Source organism: Aquarana catesbeiana, linkage group LG02, assembly GCF_042186555.1.
Source record: "Aquarana catesbeiana isolate 2022-GZ linkage group LG02, ASM4218655v1, whole genome shotgun sequence".
Classification (NCBI taxonomy): Eukaryota; Metazoa; Chordata; class Amphibia; order Anura; family Ranidae; genus Aquarana; species Aquarana catesbeiana.
In genome coordinates, this window is record NC_133325.1 from 395,878,443 (window position 1) to 395,898,191 (window position 19,749).

Here is a 19,749-nt window from a genome sequence, read left to right on the forward strand (position 1 = left end):
GCAAACTACATGTGACCATAAATATGGATTACACAATATAAATATGCAGTGTTGATCTGCAAAAACAGGTAAAACAATAAATGGTAAACCTAATTGACAAAAAATAAACAGTGACTGGTAATGAAAACAGTGATGATTCCAAAAGACCTAAATTGATTATAAGGAAAAACTTGAAACACAACAGTCCATAATATAAATTTGTGAAAAAATTGTGAAAAACCACCACCAAAGGTCTATGGAGGTTGAACGTAACAACTGATGGAAATATGACTCCCAGGTTCACAAGTGAATAGATAGTTAGTTTCCAGGATCTGGCAGGTAGGTCGATACTGAGGGAACCACAGGTGAACAGAAGGTCTAAATCGGTGCTGGGGCCATCACCAGGAACATCAAGAGGCTTACCGGAAATTAATGACTTGAAATGACATACGTCATACAAGTCAAAAAAGGCTTGTTGACCACCCGGTCCGAACAATGTAACTTGTCAGATGTCGTCAGCATACAGTGGGAAGGGAGGGTGACATCACAGCATGCCTCTTACTACCTTGGAATGTCTAGTAGACATTCCAAGGTAGTAAGAGGCATGCTGTGATGTCACCCTCCCTTCCCACTGTATGCTGACGACATCTGACAAGTTACATTGTTCTGAGCCTTTTTTGACTTGTATGACGTATGTCATTTCAAGTCATTAATTTCCGGTAAGCCTCTTGATGTTCCTGGTGATGGCCCCGGCACCGATTTAGACCTTCTGTTCACCTGTGGTTCCCTCAGTATCGACCTACCTGCCAGATCCTGGAATCTAACTATCTATTCACTTGTGAACCTGGGAGTCATATTTCCATCAGTTGTTACGTTCAACCTCCATAGACCTTTGGTGGTGTTTTTTCACAATTTTTTCACAAATTTATATTATGGACTGTTGTGTTTCAAGTTTTTCCTTATAATCAATTTAGGTCTTTTGGAATCATCACTGTTTTCATTACCAGTCACTGTTTATTTATTTTTTGTCAATTAGGTTTACCATTTATTGTTTTACCTAACTGTTTTTGCAGATCAACACTGCATATTTATATTGTGTAATCCATATTTACGGTCACATGTAGTTTGCCTTAAACTTTATTCAATGTGTGTATGCACTTAGTTTTTTGACCTATATGCCTTCTAGTTTATAGCGCTACACTTTTATATATTTTTAGAGCCCTGACTTAAACCAAATTGAGCATATCTGGAGAGACATAACAATGGCTGTCCACCAACGTTTACTATCCAACCTGACAGAAGTGGAGAGGATCTGCAAAGAGGAATGGCAGAGGATCCCCAAATCCAGGATGTGAAAATTTTGTTGCATCTTTCCCAAAAAGACTTATGGCTGTATTAGATCAAAAGGGTGCTTCTACTAAACACTGAGCAAAGTGGTCTGAATACTTAGGACCATGTGATATTTCAGTTTTTCTTTTTTAATAAATTTGCAAAAATATCAACAATCCCATGTTTTTCTGTCAATATGGGGTGCTGTGTGTACATTAATGAGGAAAAAAAATGAACTTAAATGATTTTAGCAAATGGTTGCAATATAACAAAGAGTGAAAAATTTAAGGGGGTCTGAATACTACCATGTAATAGACCAACACAAAGTGGCACACAATTGTAAAGTGGAAGGAAAATGATAAATGGTTTTCAATTTTTTTTTACAAATAAATATCTGAAAAGTGTGGCATGCATTTGTATTCAGCCTCCTTTACTCTGATACCCCTAACTGAAATCTAGTGGAACCAATTGCCTTTAGAAGTTACCTAATTGGTAAATAGAGTCCACCTATGTGTAACTTAATCTCAGTATAAATACAGCTGTTCTGTGAAGCCCTCGGATGTTTGTTAGAGAACCCTAGTGAACAACCTGCATCATGAAGGCCAAGGAACACACCAGACAGGTCAGGAATAATGTTGTGGAGAAGTTTAAAGCAGGGTTAGGTTATAAAAAAATATCCCAATATCTCATAGAGCACTGTTCAATCCATTATCTGAAAATGGAAAGAGTATGCCACAACTGCAAACCTACCAAGACATGGCCGTCCACCTAAACTGACAGGCCGGACAAGGAGAGCATTAATCAGAGAAGCAGCCAAGAGGCCCATGGTAACTCTGGAGGAGCTGCATAGATCCACAGCTCAGGTGGGAGATCCTCAGAACAACTATTAGTCGTTCATGCCACAAATCTGGCCTTTATGGAAGAATGGCAAATAGAAAGCCATTGTTGAAAGAAAGCCATAAGAAGTCCTGTTTGCAGTTTGCGAGAAGCCATGTGGAAGACACAGCAAACATGTGGAAGAAGATGCTCTGGTCAGATGAGACCAAAATTGAACTTTTTGGCCTAAAAGCGAAATGCTATGTGTGGCGGATAATTAACACTGCACATCACCCTGAACACGCTATGCCCACCGTGAAACATGGTGGTGGCAGCATCATGTTGTGGGGATGCTTTTCTTCAGCAGGAACAGGGAAACTGGTCAGAATTGATGGTAAGATGGATGGAGCCAAATACAGGGCAATCTTAGAAGAAAACCTATTGGAGTCTGCAAAAGACTTGAGACTGGGGCAGAGGTTCACCTTCCAGCAGGACAACGACCCTAAACGTACAGCCAGAGCTACAACGGATTGGTTTAGATCAAAGCATATTCATGTTTAAGAATAGTCCTGTCAAAGTCCAGACCTAAATCCAATTGAAAATCTGTGGCAAGACTTGATAATTGCTGTTCACAGACACTCTCCATCCAATCTGAAAGAGCTTGAGCTATTTTGCAAAGAAGAATGGGCACAAATTTCACTCTCTCTAGATGTGCAAGCTGGTAGAGACCCAAAAAGACTTGCAGTGAAAGGTGGTTCTACAAAGTATTGACTCAGGGGGGCTGAATACAAATGCACACCACACTTTTCAGATATTTATTTGTAAAAAATGTTGAAAACCATTTATCATTTCGCTTCAACTTCACAATTATGTGCCACTTTGTGTTGGTCTATCGCATAAAATCCCAATAAAATACATTTACGTTTTTGGTTGGAATATGACAAAATGTAGAAAAATTTCAAGGGATATGAATACTTTTTCAAGGCACTGTAAATTACACATCTAATTTCTTAACTACCTATCACACTTTTGAAGGTCCCGGAGCACCAGGACAATGGAATTACCCACAAAATGACCCCATTTTCAAAAGCAAACACCCCAACGTATATTCTGTGAGTCATAATGAGTCTTTTAAACATTGTCAGTTTTTTCCACCATTTTTTTGAAAATGTGGAAAGAAAATGAAAACACATTTTTTTTCACACAAAGTTGTCCATTTATAAGATTTCTAACACATAGCATGTACGTACCAAAAATTACACCCCAGAATACATTCTGCTACTTGTCCTGGGTATGGTAATACCACATTTGTGAGACTTTTATACAGCCTGGCCACATACAGAGGCACAACCTCCAAGTAGCACCTTCATGCATTCTAGGAGCATAAATTACACATCTAATTTCCTGACAACCTATTATATTTTTGAAGGCCCTGAAAGATGTCCATTTATATTTCTAACACATAGCATGTACATACCAAAGATTACACCCCAAAATACATTCTGCAACTCCTGAGTATGGAGATAATACATTTATGAGACTTTTCCACAGCCTGGCCACATAGAGAGGCCCAACATGCAAGGAGCACTGTCAGGTGTTCTAGGGACATACATTTCAGGGCCCTTTATATTTCTAACTCATACCATGCACATACAAATAATTACCCCAAAATACATTCTGCTGAGCAAAGGGTAAACAAAAGATTACCTGTGGTTTTGCAGTTAGTCCACAGAGGAGAGTATTAGTCCAGTCAGCAGGCAGGAACGTGGTCAGCGACAGCAAACGGTTTTGTCCAGGCAGCAGGCAGAAATATTGTCCATAGTCAGTACAGGCAGCAGGCAGAGATATTGTCAGCACAGCCAAAATATTGGTCCTGGTAGTAGGCAGGAACATGGTCCATAGTACAGGTAGCAGGTAGAGGTGTGGTTAGTTCATGCAGCAGGCGGAGGCATGATGGCAGTAAGTCAGCAGCAGGCAGAAATATTGGGTTTAGGGCCTCGGTCAGGAAAGAATGGGGACAGGGGTAGAGGCTTCTCCCACCCAAATCCCCCCGGTCTCCAGACCCTAATCCAGGAATTACAAAACCCTGAGAAAACAAAAAAAATAGTTTTCTCCATCCAGAGAAACTATTCTGAAGCCCCTTACATATGTGAGACCCCTGTTTTATCATGAATTCCACGACTACATTAGCAAGGTAAAAGATCAGTCCAAGCGGCAGGCAAAAAACGTGTTCAATAAACAGTCCAGGGTTAGTTCCAAGACAGGCAGAGGTATGGTCAGTTTAGGCGGCAGGCAGAAGCATGGTTGAATAACAGGTCAAGGTCAGTTCCGGAGCAGGCAGAAGTATGGACAGTTTAGGTGGCAGGCAGAGGTGTGATCAAATAACAGGCCAGGACACATGCTTGTTTCTGGATTGGGCCATTCCTTCTGGGGATTTCCACACAGGTGTTGTTGTTTATTGAAGACAACATGTAAAATCTCTTTTGTCCCTCCACTTCATATCCATAATTTCCTCATTCTGCAAACTCGCCGACTCCTCTCTTCTTAGTTTCGTATTAACAAACTTTTGAGGGAAACCCTTCCTACTAGCTCTCACAGTGCCACAGGCTAGAGTCTTCTTTTGGTGAAGGTTGTGGAAAAGGGGCAAACTGGTGTAGAAGTTATCAACGTAGAGGTGATAACCTTTTTCTAGGAGTGGGAATATGAGGACCCAAACAGCTTTACCGCTTGATCCGATGTAGTCTGGGCATTCAGGGGGATGCAGCTGGGTGTCCTTTCCTGCGTACCCAGAAAGCATAGGTGTACCCTGTGGCTATGTTGCATGATTTGTAAAGTTTCACCACATATCCGCCATTTTGCTGGGGATGAATTGCTTGATGCCCAGCCTGCCGGTAAAGTGGACAAGCAACTCATCCACGCAGATATTTTTGTCCAGGATAAGTGGCTGCATTTTATACAACTTGTCATATGCCGGGTCATTTTGGGGAGGGCACTGGGTATTATCGTTGTAATGGAGGAACCGCATAATCATCAGATACCTTGTTCTTGGCATTACTGAGGAGATCGGCATGTAAAGGATGGGGTGGGTGGACCAGTATAATCATAACTCTTTTTTTTTTTGGTGAGTCCCATATTGAATGTGAGTCTAAAAAAAAATCTTGAACTCCTCCACTGTTCCTCCAATTCCTTCCAATTCCTCCATTCATAGGGATGGGAATAATAGGACGTTGGGTTGCTTGATATAAATTGTTGGGCATAGAGATTGCACTGGGCCACAATTGAACATATTAAGTCATCAGTGAAAACTAAATGAAAAAAATCTATGGGGGCAAAATTTTCCATATTCACCTGGACACCTGGCTGAGCAGTAAAAGAGGGGATGTTCACTGCTCCTGAGTTAGGAGGAAGCCATAAAGGGTTTTGAAGGGCATACGGAAGGCTGACATTGGTCCTAAACCTTTGGGGCTGAGGTGACACCCCACTAGTACCTGGCCTTTCTTGCAGAGGTACTTCATTTCTGGTGGATGCCCCTGCGCTACTAGTTGATACTGTTGCACTAATGGTGAATGGCACTGCGCTGCTGGTGAATGCCACTGCTGTACTTGTGGTAGCCTGCTCTTCGCCGGAACAATTTCGTTTGGCGGGCACACTGTGCTCCTCCTCTGAATTTGTTAGTGTCCCACTGCTTAGCACTGGCTCGTAATCAAAGTTAGAATCAGAATCTGACACAGAGAACTTTTGACATGGTGGTGACTGTGGGCTGTGGTGACACTGGAGAGCCTGCACAGATGTGCACTGATGGGCATTGATGTACACTGATGGGGTTCCACTGATGAAGCAGCACTGATAAGGGACTATATACAAGAGTTTAGTAATGAGAACGGTATCATTAGCAGTAATCAGCATGGATTCATGAAGAATCGTTCTTGCCAAACCAATCTACTAACCTTCTATGAGGAGGTGAGTTGCCATCTAGATAAAGGAAGCCCCGTAGACGTGGTGTATCTGGATTTTGCAAAAGCATTTGACACAGTTCCCCATAAACGTTTACTGTACAAAATAAGGTCCGTTGGCATGGACCATAGGGTGAGAACATGGATTGAAAACTGGCTACAAGGACGAGTTCAGAGGGTGGTGATAAATGGGGAGTACTCGGAATGGTCAGGGGTGGGTAGTGGGGTTCCCCAGGGTTCTGTGCTGGGATCAATCCTATTTAATTTGTTCATAAACGACCTGGAGGATGGGATAAACAGTTCAATCTCTGTATTTGCAGACGATACTAAGCTAAGCAGGGCAATAACTTCTCCGCAGGATGTGGAAACCTTGCAAAAAGATCTGAACAAATTAATGGGGTGGGCAACTACATGGCAGATGAGGTTCAATGTAGAAAAATGCAAAATAATGCATTTGGGTGGCAAAAATATGAATGCAATCTATACACTGGGGGGAGAACCTCTGGGGGAATCTAGGATGGAAAAGGACTTGGGGGTCCTAGTAGATGATAGGCTCAGCAATGGCATGCAATGCCAATCTGCTGCTAACAAAGCAAACAGAATATTGGCATGCATTAAAAAGGGGATCAACTCCAGAGATAAAACGATAATTCTCCCACTCTACAAGACTCTGGTCTGGCCGTACTTAGAGTATGCTGTCCAGTTCTGGGCACCAGTCCTCAGGAAGGATGTACTGGAAATGGAGCGAGTACAAAGAAGGGCAACAAAGCTAATAAAGGGTCTGGAGGATCTTAGTTATGAGGAAAGGTTGCGAGCACTGAACTTATTCTCTGTTCAAAAATGTTTTATTGAAAAGAGGACATAAAGTTCAACAGGCAAAATACATGCAACTTATAGCAATGAGAATGATACAAATTTTTTCCCCAGCGAAAATTATGTTATAACAGTTTTCAAGGATATGACGTGAACCAAAAGTCCGGGGACTGAATTTTTGCAGAGATAGCTGCGGACTCTTTATGACATTTTCCAATTACGGCTAGAAAACAAAACAACACACAAAAGAGAACAAAAGCAAAAGCTAAAGGTTTGTACTTTCATATGGAAGGTAAATCTGCAAACATACTGTATATAGAATCAAAATCTAGTAAACTTTTTGTTATCTGTAAGTAAAATTACCTGTGATATGAGCATAAGAGGAAAAGAAAGTGGAGAAGAAAGAGTCAGAAGAAAGGAGGGTATAGAGAAGGTAGAGAGAGATTAGAGAAGGACAGGGAGAGGGGAGGAATGGTCAGGGGGAACACAAGAGCACCCAGTTTGCCGCTAAGTCTGTTGGGGGACTCTGTCGAGGATCGTTGCTTCTATTTTACTGTGAATCATAGCTTGAGTAACCCTATTTTTGACCTCAGCTAGGATGAGTTTTGGGGTTTTCCAGGCCCTAGCTATCATCTGTTTAGCTGCTGTTGTGAGCTGAAGGAGAAGGCGGGTCTGAGATCCGGTGAAATCTGAAGGGATAAGGTTCAACAATGCTATTGCCGGATCAGGTTCAATATGATGTTGAAATAGGGTGGAGGCCATTTGAAATATAGCAGCCCAAAATTCCTGTACTATTGAGCATGTCCACCATATTTGTACATGAGAACCTCACTCTTTACAACCACGGAAACAAGTAGCTGGATAATTTGGGAGAAATTTGGAGATCCTGGCAGGAACCAGGTACCATCTCAGTACTTTGTAGTTTGCCTCTTGCGCGATTACGTTTTGTGATGATATTTTCGTATTGGACCAGATATCAGACCAGTCCTCTGCATCAAGATCTATCGCGAGGTCTTTGGACCACTGCGCAGCATACGAGGGAGGGCTGGTTGGGGGGGAGGTCAGATGGGCATATAAAAGGGAGATTAGACCAGGGGCGTGAGGGTCAGAGTTGCAGATCTGTTCAAAGGTGGATAAGTCATCTAATGAAGTATGTGTACCTATCGTTGTTTGGATAAAATGGGATATCTGTAGATATCTAAAGATTTCTGGAGGGGGGATATCAGCTAAGTTTTGTAGTGAAGAGAACGACTTTATAGTGGATCCAGAAACAAAATCGCATATGCGGTATAATCCTGCCCTGAGCCAGGTTTGGAATGAGCTTGGGTTAACTTGGGCCGGGTAAAATTTCGGATGGTCCAAATAAGAAAGTAACGGAGAATGCGGAGATTGACAAATAGTAGTGCGTCGTCTGCAAATAGACATAATTTGTGTGATGTAGAGGCTATATCGAGGCCTTTGATGTTTGGATTTGCCCTAAGGAGGGCTGCTAGTGGTTCAATCGCTAATGCGAATACTGGAGGGAGAGGGGGCACCCTTGTCTAGTACCTCGTAAAATCTGGAAACAGTCCGAGCGGTATCCTGAATATTTAACATATGCTTGTGGCTGGTTATATAGGGAATTAACCCATTGTAGGAAATTGGGGCCAAATCCCCATCTCTGTGGTACATAATTAAGGTAAGGCCAAGAGACTGTGTCAAACGCCTTACGAATATCGAGAGAGAGAGAAGGTGCATGGGGATCTGGCGTGTTCGGGCTAGGTGTTGGAGTGGAATCACGCGTCGGATGTTGTCACTTGCCAGATGTTTTGGAATGAAGCCAACTTGGTCTTTATGTATAAGACCACCTATAATTGGATTGAGGCGTAACGCCATAATTTTGGCTAAAATCTTTATATCCAGATTGAGTAAGGATATGGGCCTGTAGTTGGACCACAAGGAGTTGTTAGGCTTGGGTATCATAGAAATAATGGCTGTCAACGTATCTCGGCCAAAGGAGTGCTGTTTAAGGAGGGCATTAAAGGTGTTGGTGAGAAGGGGGGCTAGGGTGGGAGCAAATTTTTTAAAATAAGAGCTAGATAGACCATCGGGGCCTGGTCTTTTGTGCGGTTTAAGAGATTTTATGGCAAAAAGAACTTCCTCTGACGTAACGGGGCATTCCATAGACTCCCTGTCCACTGAACTTATTCTCTCTGGAGAAGAGACACTTGAGAGGGGATATGATTTCAATATACAAATACCGTACTGGTGACCCTACAATAGAAATAAAGCTTTTTTGCAGAAGAAAGTTTAACAAGACTCGTGGCCACTCATTAAAATTAGAAGAAAAAAGGTTTAACCTTAAACTACGTAGAGGGTTCTTTACTGTAAGAGCGGCAAGGATGTGGAATTCCCTTCTACAGGCGGTGGTCTCAGTGGGGAGCATCGATAGTTTCAAGAAACTATTAGATAAGCACCTAAATGAACGCAACATACAGGGATATACAATGTAATACTGACACATAATCACACATAGGTTGGACTTGATGGACTTGTGTCTTTTTTCAACCTCGCCTTCTATGTAACTATGTAAGTGGCACTAATGAGGCAGCAGTATGAAACAGTACTGAATGGGCACTATGTGATACTGAATGGGCACTGTGTGACACTGATGCAACAAGTAGAACACTCACAGTTTGGCCCAGAGCTCTCCTTCCCTCGCAGTCGGTCTCTGTGTGAGGGAAGAGAGCTGTCACCCTCTGATGACCCAGTTTTGTTTACAATTGTGATAGCATGTCATTGGAAATGGCGATCATGTGGTAAAAGGCCGCCGTAATTGGCCATTTATCACGATCTGTGATTGGCTGTGTCCCATGGCCATCACAGATTCTTTCTGATGCATCCTCGAGGGGGCATGCGGGAAGCGGGTTCCCGTGGGGACATCCATGAATGCCATCCCAGAAATCTAAGCCCGCGTTGTACCCATAATTTTGCTATAGCGCAGGCGGCAAGTGGTTAATTTGTGAGGTCCATGCACTGTAGCTTTTAGCATTACTGGTGCTTCAGACAGTTTGAACAAATTTAATATCAAACCTTAGTAGAATTCTTTCATCAGGAGCCAGTAACCTAATTCATGTTTTTTTTTTTGTTTGTTTTTTTTGTTAAAAAATAAATAAATAAATCTATATATACACTGTATATCAGGACAAATCAAACTCACATCTAGATTAATTGATTAAAACATCTTAGCCATTTAACACCCGACTCCTATTACTTTCTTTTCGTAATGCCATGATGATAAAAGTTTTGACTTTTTTTTCAGCTTTACCATTAATGACCTATTCTGTTCAAAATGTTGGGTCAATTGGATTTGGAATAATATGCTCAATAGAATGTGCTTGACTAAATAGAAATCCAAGTATTGTCATGTGTATCACATTTTAGAAGCCATTCATTAGGAAATCCAAATAATTCTGATGGTTTCAAGGACATTATAAGACACAAAAATCCTAAACTCAGTAGTACTGTCCATGAAAATTACATACAATTTAGAGCTTTATGAATTCAATTAGTCGTTAATGTGATCATTTTGTCATTGTTCCAGGTTGTTGTCAGTGAAGATTCTGATGGTGAAGGCATTGCCGCTCATTTTCCTGCACATGAAAAACCAATTTGTTGCATGGCGTTTAATCCCAGTGGTAAGTGCTTGCAATTATATTCCCTAAGGCCCCATTCACACCTGAATGTTTTGTAGTTTGAAGCTCCAAAACGCTCAACATTAAAAATCCCATGGTTTTCAGTTGTGTCTGTTCAAACCTGAGCGTAGTGTCACTTGAAGCTTCTAGCTAGAAAAAGTATATGAGCTTCTTTTGAACTACTAAGTGTTTTGTAAGGTACAAGAGAATATGAAAACACTGCGCTCTAATAGCAAAAATAAAATATATGTGAGCCAGCAGCTGCATACATTGTGACAAACAATAACTGGTAACTGGGAAAAAAAAATGCAGCTCTAAGAAGTATTAGGAAGTTAAGGTGTAGTGAAACAATTAAGTAAGAGATGCTGTACTGAACAGTAAAGCATATGTGCAAAAACCATAAGTGAGATGAAATGAACAAACACAGTATAAAGTGTCCACATATGGTTAATGGATGATTCCAAACTCAAATTAATAAGAGGAACTGGTATGGACCAAAAAATGATGTGAAACTAGAAAATAAAGTCAATGGTGCACGGTGTGGATCTGTGACTGTGAGTCAACAACGAGGTACAGAACTTCCGTAGCTGTAAACCAACATCTCGATATGGGGCATCAGAATGAAAACATCAGGAAGTAAGATAAGATGGGTACTCTTACCAGATGACGTGGACTCCACTGTCATATGACATGGAGTCAATAGTGCATGGAGCCAAACCTAGGCTGGAAAACGATATCCGGAACGGTGGAACCTCTGTCTCACTTCTCGACTTCTCTGGTGGGGTGAAGAAACATCAGGAAGGGCCGCCAACTGGATATCAGCCAAAAGACCTCAAGGATGTGTTCCAAGGAGAAGCCAGGGACAGATTTGATCCAGACCCCGTGATGGAAGTAGGGCTACTGGAAGGCAGTTTCTTGCATCGGGGTAATATGCAAATAAAAAATAAAAAGCTTCTGCATAGTGCAGGTAAACCAGGGATTTTTATTTCTAAAAATACCATACAAAAAATGGATAAAAGTGATCACAATTGAAATAAAATCTAAGCAGCGTAAGGAAGGGGAGATCGCCCGACGCGTTTCAACCAAGGGGGTCTTCAACAGGGGCATGAGCTTCTCCCTTCACGCTGCTCCTATATATAAATATCTAATCCAATAAGATAACCCCTATAGCCAATCACAGTGGAGCTACAAAGGTCAAGTAATCAGGAACTAGATCCTGTTGATCGCTAGACCAATCAGAATCATGAATAAAACATCCGGTGAGTGTAGGACCCAATAGCGCAGTCTAATAGTGAGACTGATGCCTGGAGACCTCCCCACCGCATGGCAAACAATAGTGGACATCACTTCCTGGTCAAACAATAGTGGACATCACTTCCTGGTAATGCATCACTTCCTGGTCATGTGATGTGGTTTGAAGGGGCGGTGTCCCGGCTCCCTGACCCAATCAACAACCACCAAAAGGTGCACAGGATGGGAGAGGGTAGTCACGGAAACCGAATCTCCTCAGCTCAAGTCCCGATCACATGATCGGATCTGGTGCTGTCACATGGCTAAAAACATCAATGTGAAAATCAACAATAATAATGGCAAACACTAGATGGCAGCACTAAAGTGAAATAGTGCTAGCAAGTGGTGATAAACCAAAACAGAAAATAAGCATTACTGAACAATACTAAGCAGCATTACCTAAATCGGCCCCTTCATACCACATCACATGACCAGGAAGTGATGCATTACCAGGAAGTGATGTCCACTATTTGACCCAGTTACTAAGTGTTTTGACCTTTAATAGACTTCAATGGGAGTGTCTGAATTACGTGTGAAAATGCACATATTGCGTGTTTTTTTAGTAATTAACTTTCCATTGGCTAAAAATAATTAAGGAAAGGAGGGAGAGATAAGGGAGCTCTGGTGAGACTGGGTATTCGGCCCTTAGTATCAGTGGAGGGATGGCACTGAAGGCAGCACTTTGTAGAGAAGAAGCAGCTCTGTAGGGTCATAAAGGAAAGAGAAAGGCGCCTCCTAAGTTCAGTGGTTAAAAGATTTATTACAGGCACAATGGGATTAAAAACACTTACAAGATAGTAAGAGGTCATAGACATACAATGATTTGTCCTCATGCGGATTGCTGTAATCCTCGTCTGTCTGGGGGAAAGAGAGAGCCGTCCTGCAGCTGTCAAGAGTCCCTGGTGACGTGGATTGGCGAGGAGGTGAAGATGCGATGAGGCAGCCCGGGTTCTGGAACCAAGCTGGAATGCACCCGGCCGATGTGTAATCAGGTGAAGCTGGTGGGCGGTAACGCGTTTCGGAGGCAGATCCTCACCTGCCATGAACATAAAAAATAAAATAAAAAACAAAACAAAAAAAAAACAATCGAACTTCGAGGGTCGTAGCTTGGTGACCTGGGATCACAGAGACTGGGGCTCCTGGGACCTATGGTTCCAGAGGTACGGGGCTCCTTGTGCAGCCTGTCAGAAGCTACATACAGAGCGGCCAGTTTAAATACAAGCTGGCACATTCTGTTTGCAGCAGACTGAGAGGATGAGCTCACAGTGCCTCTGATTTCTTGTCAGAGGCACTGAGCTCAATGGAAAGCTTGGAGCTTTGGACCAATAGTAAACTACCATTGGCCCCAACTGTCCAATAAAAATGCTGCAGTGGAGGCTGTCCACTCACTTCAGTGTCATAGAAAGAGGCATGTGTCTAAAAGACACATGTTCCCTTCCAGCACAGCCCTCTTAATTAGAAGGAAAAAGCATGGGTTTATGGGTATAACATTTACCCATAATCCAATGTTTTTCTCACACAGTTATGAGGAAGAATGAGAATCTGCTGCCTGCTGAAAAGGTACTGTTTTAATCAAGCTAAATAATATATTATTATGCTATATGTTATAACATAATAATTTATTATTCATCTATTTACTGTGAAATTAATGGTTTGAAGTTATAAATTTAACCACTTGCTGACCAGCCGCCATCATTATACTGCGGCAGGTCGGCACGATCTCGCAAACCGTCGTAGCTATACACTTGTGGCTGGCGGTCGATGACCACCAGCCACAAGCGATCGTCGGCAAGAGAGCCAGAACAGGGACGTGTGTGTGTAAACACACACATCCCAGTTCTGTGAGGAGAGAGAGATTGTGAGTTCCTGCAAGCTGGGAACCATGATCTCTCATCTCCTATAGTCAGTCCCATCCTCCACAGTTAGAACACATACATAAGGAACACAGTTAACCCCTTGATCGCCCCCTGGTGTTAACCCCTTCCCTGCCAGTGACATTTATACAGTAATCAGTGCATTTTTATAGCACTGATGGCTGTATAATTGTCAATCGACCCAAAAATGTGTCAAAAGTGTCCGATGTGTCTGCCATAATGTCTCAATAAAAATTGCAGATAGCCGCCATTACTAGTAAAAAAAAAATAATAATAAAAATGCCATAAATCTTTCCCCTATTTTGTAGACGCTATAACTTTTGCGCAAACCAATCAATATACACTTTTTGCGATTTTTATTACCAAAAATATGTAGAAGAATACATATCGGCCTAAACTGAGGAAAAAATGTGCTTTTTTAAAAAAAAATTTGGGGCTATTTATTACAGCAAAAAGTACAAAATATTGGGTTTTTTTCAAAATTGACGCTCTTTTTTTGTTTATAGCGCAAACAATAAAAACCGCAGAGATGATCAAATACCACCAAAAGAAAGCTCTATTTGTGGGAAAAAAAGGACATAAATTTTGTTTGGGTACAGAGTCGCACTTGTCAGTTAAAGCGACACAGTGCCGTATCGCAAAAAATGGCCTGGTCATTGAGCAGCCAATTCTTCTGGGGCTGAAGCCACCCGCTTGAGTACAGTTTTTGAAAATATAGTAAATTACCTTAAAAACAATATATGATAATTATTTGTATATTACTTAACCCCTTGCCTCCCAGGCCAATTCTGACAATTCTCTCCTATGTGTAAAAATCATAATTTGCTTTGCTAGAAAATTACTCAGAACCCCCAAACATAATATATATTGTTTTAGCAGACACCCTAGGGAATAAAATGGTGATCGTTGCAACTTGTGTATGTTACACAGTATTTGCGCAGCAATTTTTCAAACGTGGTTTTTTTTTTTAAGAAACAGTTTCATGAATAAAAAAAAAAAACACTAAACTTAGCCCGATTTCACCCGAGTCACCAAAAGTAGTACAGGAACTACGTTTGGGAATCTGTGCGACGCCTCAAAGTTGGCATGATACCGAATCGGATGGTGCCATTGCTGGCAATAACCGCCGATTTGGCATGCGATTTGACATGTCAAATCGCATGCCAAATCGACCCAATGTGAACATAGGCTTATACACTGTCCACAACTCTGCCAATCTGTGCCTCACACGTGTTAATAAACTACTTCAATTAGACAGCTTTCTATTAGATTTAAGCGTATGAGAATTGTATACAGAACCAGGTGATCAGGTAAACACATCAAAGCTGAGTACCTGTTGGGTGACTGCTGAAAACAACATCAGAGAGATTGTAAAGATTACAAAACCATATGTGGCTAGTGAACCATTGGTTAGAGACTCCTGCTTTAAATCAGATACAGAAATTAACACAGCATGGAGAGACAAGCTAATATTTGCACTCATTTGTTTTCCTTGTTAGTAACTTATTATCAGTTTATAGCATTAAAAAAAAATTTTTTTGGGCAACGGACAACTAATAGACCACACACAGCATGAAAGAAATGTGAACAGCTGTAAATACTCATAGCATGGTATATGAATCTCTGAAATATAAAAGTCTCTCCTCTTAGTAGTTTCAGCATTACGTTTGAAGAGTTGGGTTGATTTTAACATTCTAGCGTGTTTTAAGTGTTGCCATAGTTACTGGATGCTTCATTGATAAAGCTGTTAAGGTGAATCTTTTCCCAGTCACTTTAGAGTCATGGGTCACCAGCACCTAGACACTTTGTAAACTCAGAAAACCACAGGGAGGAATTCATTTACTTATCAGATGTGAAAGTTTTGTAAGCGGGTGATCTTCATCCCGTTAATTGACCATGTCTGAGTGAAAGCCTCATCCTCATTTATCATTGGGTTTTGTACGGAGCAGTCTCTGTGATTAACGGTCTTGTGGTCAGTGAGCAGACTTTGCAGTTAACAGCTAACTACAGCTCCTAATGAATAAGCACTCATATTAATTAGAAAAACCATACATTAGTGATCTACAATAAAATCAAAGCTTTTACAAACCTCAAACTTGTGAAACATATTTGTTTTTTTTCCCCTGTTTTCTCTAATATTAAGTAATAGCCTTTCCACTAGACAACCCTTACATATTTTCTATGCTGTTACTACAGCAGCGGAGATGTATAGATCACAGCTCAGGTCACAGCTTGCAACCTCCCAAACTAAGCTACGTTCTGAACTGTTCAAATCTGCATTCAGTATTTGAAGCCTCCTTTCACACACTACACTGTGTGTGTGCATCTGTGTCATTATTTTATTTTATTATTTATTTATTTCAGGTACTTATATAGCGCCGTCAATTTTACGCAGCGCTTTACATATACATTGTACATTCACATCAGTCCCTACCCCCAAGGAGCTTACAATCTAAGGTCCCTAACTCACATTCATACATACTAGGGACAATTTAGACAGGATCCAATTAACCTACCAACATGACTTTAGAGTGTGGGAGGAAACCGGAGTACCCGGAGGAAACCCACGCAGGCACATGGAGAACATGCAAACTCCAGGCAGGTAGTGTCGTGGCTGGGATTAGAAAAGCTGTTCTTACATCTGCCTTTTCTTACAGTACTTTTAGTGACTGTTGGGCTTTTTTACATTCAAGAACCTGCACCAGAAATACGGGTAAACAGGGCCTAAGTGTAAAAATTCTGAAGAGTCATTAAAAATATTCAGTGCAAAGATAAGCCAGATAAATATACTTATGCCGCGTACACACGATCGGAAATGCCGCCAGCAAAACTCCAATGAAAGCTTTTTGTCGGAAAATGCGACCGTGTGTATGCTCCATCAGTCTTTTGCTGGCGGAATTCCAGCCAGCAAAAGATTGAGAGCATGTTCTCTATTTTTCGGTCGTGAAAAGTTCCTATCCGAAAATGCGTTTGTCTGTATGCAATTCGGATGCGCAAAAAAATCACGCATGCTCGGAAACAATTTGACGCATGCTCGGAAGCATTGAACTTCATTTTCTCGGCTCGTCGTAGTGTTCTATGTCACCGCGTTCTTGACGGTCGAAAGTTTAGAGAATTTTTGTGTGACCGTGTGTATGCAAGGCAAGCTTGAGCGGAATTCCATCGGAAAAACCATCCAAGTTTTTTCTGATGGAAACTTCGATCGCCTGAATGCGGCATAAGATTAACAGTAAATAGTAGGGCTGCAACTAACGATTATTTTCATAATCGATTAGTTGGTCGATTATTGTTTCGATTAATCGATTAATCGGTTAATAACCTTAAAAAAAAAAGTGTGGTGTATAATTTAGTTAATATGTAAAGTTTTTTAAAAAAAGGCAATTTATTCTTAAATATCTCTATGCAGTGGTAAATATGAACAACCAACTATATGGTTAGGGAGCAAAATACTCACACCACAACACAAGCATTATGACATCTGCATTGAGACACAATAATGTGTGTTATTGCACGTTTGTGTAGCACCCCCCTGATCTCCAGAGGCATGGTGGTGACCTCCAGAGACAGGGAGGGCTGACATTTTACCTCAGGGTGCAGGTTGCTAGGCATGGTGGGTTGTGTACAAGGTAGAAAGATGGGCGCCAGTCACTTTTATGCATAAACAAAAAGGAGTTTATTACTCAGAACAGCAAAAAAAGTGGGAGAGAGGGGTAGGGCACAGGACACACTTAGTCAAATAAAGCAGCAGACCGGCAGACTCCTTAGACAAAAATGTAGAAGAGGTAGACAACAGTACAGAAAAAGAGTCTTTAAGCTATAACCAGCAATATGTACTTTGTAGCAAAAGCTGTCTCCTATAGCAGCTGAAAGAAAACTCACAAGAAGGCATAGGAATTCTATGGATGATTCCATCTTGATGCTTTCCCAGGCTCTCCATGGTTCCCCGGTCCATGCAAGAGTAACCCCTGGTACTTCATCTCAGGTCTCCATCCTTTCCTTTATGCCTTTTTCGGTAGTGAGCACGCTCTCCCTTGCAGAACCTTGAGCACATGGATAGGCCTCAGGCTTCAGGCCTACCCAGCAGCAGCTGTTTCTCACACACCCACACCGAAGTCTGTATGGAAAAGACCCAGATCACCTGACTTCCTCCAAATAAAGTACCCTCTCCCAGCATCCTTAGCGGCCAGAGAAACTCCTACTGATTGGCAGAGAAAAGTATGCATATTCATAACCTAGATTCACTGTAGCTCATCCTATAAATGCCAAAAGCAACAGTGCCACCTATTGACAAAAGGGAGGGACCACAGCTAAACCAGGCTTAGGCAAAAACCCAATTGATCACAAAGACTACAGATTAGCCAGGTTAACTACAACCCAGCAAAGCTAAATTTACTTGTAGCCTTGTTTAAGACAAGGATGCTACATTTGCAATGCATTTACTTGCAGTTTGACTGTGTTTTTGTTGAGCTGAGTTATCTTGAATATTGTTGTGTGCTTATTTCTTGTGATATCACTTCCTTCATGGTTGCTGATTGAGTGTAGTGTAGAAAAACAACATAGCGGCACAATAGAGGCAGGAAGGGGAATCACTTTTTTAAATCCTTATTGTTTTTTTTTGGTAGTCATATGCAGATACATTTCATTTTAGTGGGGTGCACTGTACGATGTTGCTACAGCGATGCATTGTGCAAAAATAATGCATGCATCATTTTAGCATAATGCAACGCAGTACATAGTTGTGGACTACACTAATTGCTGCCATTGTTATTTCCCTTGATATTGTGTTCTGTTCGCATTTGGCAACATTCCTCATGCACCACAGCTCTGATGTGAAGCCTGTCAGAAATATATAATCTAATCTCTTTATCTAAACTGATATTTAGTTCACTATGGGTTACTACATCTGGCTTGTGGTAATGGCAGTTAGCACTTATTATTAAAGTAGAACTTTAGGGAAAACCTTTTTTGATTTTGGATAAAGTAAGGGAGGGTTATAACCCCTGTCAGATTATTTTGCTATCTGTATCCCATTGGGAAGATTTACTTTCACTTCCTGCCAAAAGAGGAAGTGAGAGGAAATCCTTGCAAATTTAGGGAATGAGTTGGAAAATTTCGCTGCTGTTGCTTTTCTGGGGACAACCAAAATGTAAAAATGTGGGATTTTCTTTTATTTCACTTTCAATTATAATAGTAAACAGGGCAAATAGAGAGGGAGAATCTCCTTAATGGGGGCACACACAGCAATAAAAACTGACAAGCATTCTAATCCCCTCCACTATATCCAAAACTAAAAAAACAAAAAAGTTTTGCCTTTAGTTATACTGTAAATAAACTTGTATATCTACTGTTTTTTTGTATTTTGCTACTATAATTTGTTCCTACTATTTTTGTTTTATTTAAGGGAATGCACATATGTTTTAATCCTAAAATAAATGTAAATGTAACACTTCTACATGACTTTATTTCCCATCAAGTATTAAACAAAAAATCATATTGTTAACAATAATAAGTCTATGCCACTCTAAAAACGCATATCTACATAAACAAGCCATAACTGTAAAAATTACAGCGTTTTAATTTGGTTTTTAAGGCAATATTAAAAGTTCATCTCCAGGGGGCAGCATTAGTTAAATAGTTTTGTGTCTTCAGTTAACATGTTACAGTTAAACAAAATTTAGCTTAGACCATCAGCTGTATCTCAAGTATGTCTATATTATGCACTACAGTTTTCAAAATGAATTGCCCTGTATTACTTGCTAGAGTAAAGGCACAGCTTTAAGTACTTGAGAGACTTTACACTGAAATGTTTGGCAGTGCTTATTTACGGTTCATTATGCCTTTTTCCAGCGACCCAGCAGTGCCCTGGCGTCATGGAAGGCAGACACCCAGCACTGATTGCCCTTGTGTGGTTTATTAAGATCTACATTGAAGTCCTGTGAGAGCTCCAGCTTTTTACCCAAGTGTCAGTAAAAGGAAAACTCATTTAGCCTAAGCATTAGTAGTTTCGTTGCTTTAGTTTCA

The 19,749-nt window shown here is 41.0% G+C and overlaps 1 protein-coding gene across 4 annotated transcripts in view; it reads left to right on the forward strand.

Moving 5' to 3' along the window:
• The window catches only part of BCAS3 (BCAS3 microtubule associated cell migration factor), a 1,663,284-nt gene that overhangs the window by 449,144 nt on the left and 1,194,391 nt on the right, over positions 1–19,749 (forward strand). For all 4 annotated transcript variants that reach the window (XM_073615250.1, XM_073615251.1, XM_073615252.1 and 1 more), the window contains exon 13: positions 10,474–10,567. In XM_073615250.1, the coding sequence (XP_073471351.1) occupies positions 10,474–10,567 (94 nt within the window). The remainder of the gene's footprint in view (positions 1–10,473; positions 10,568–19,749) is intronic.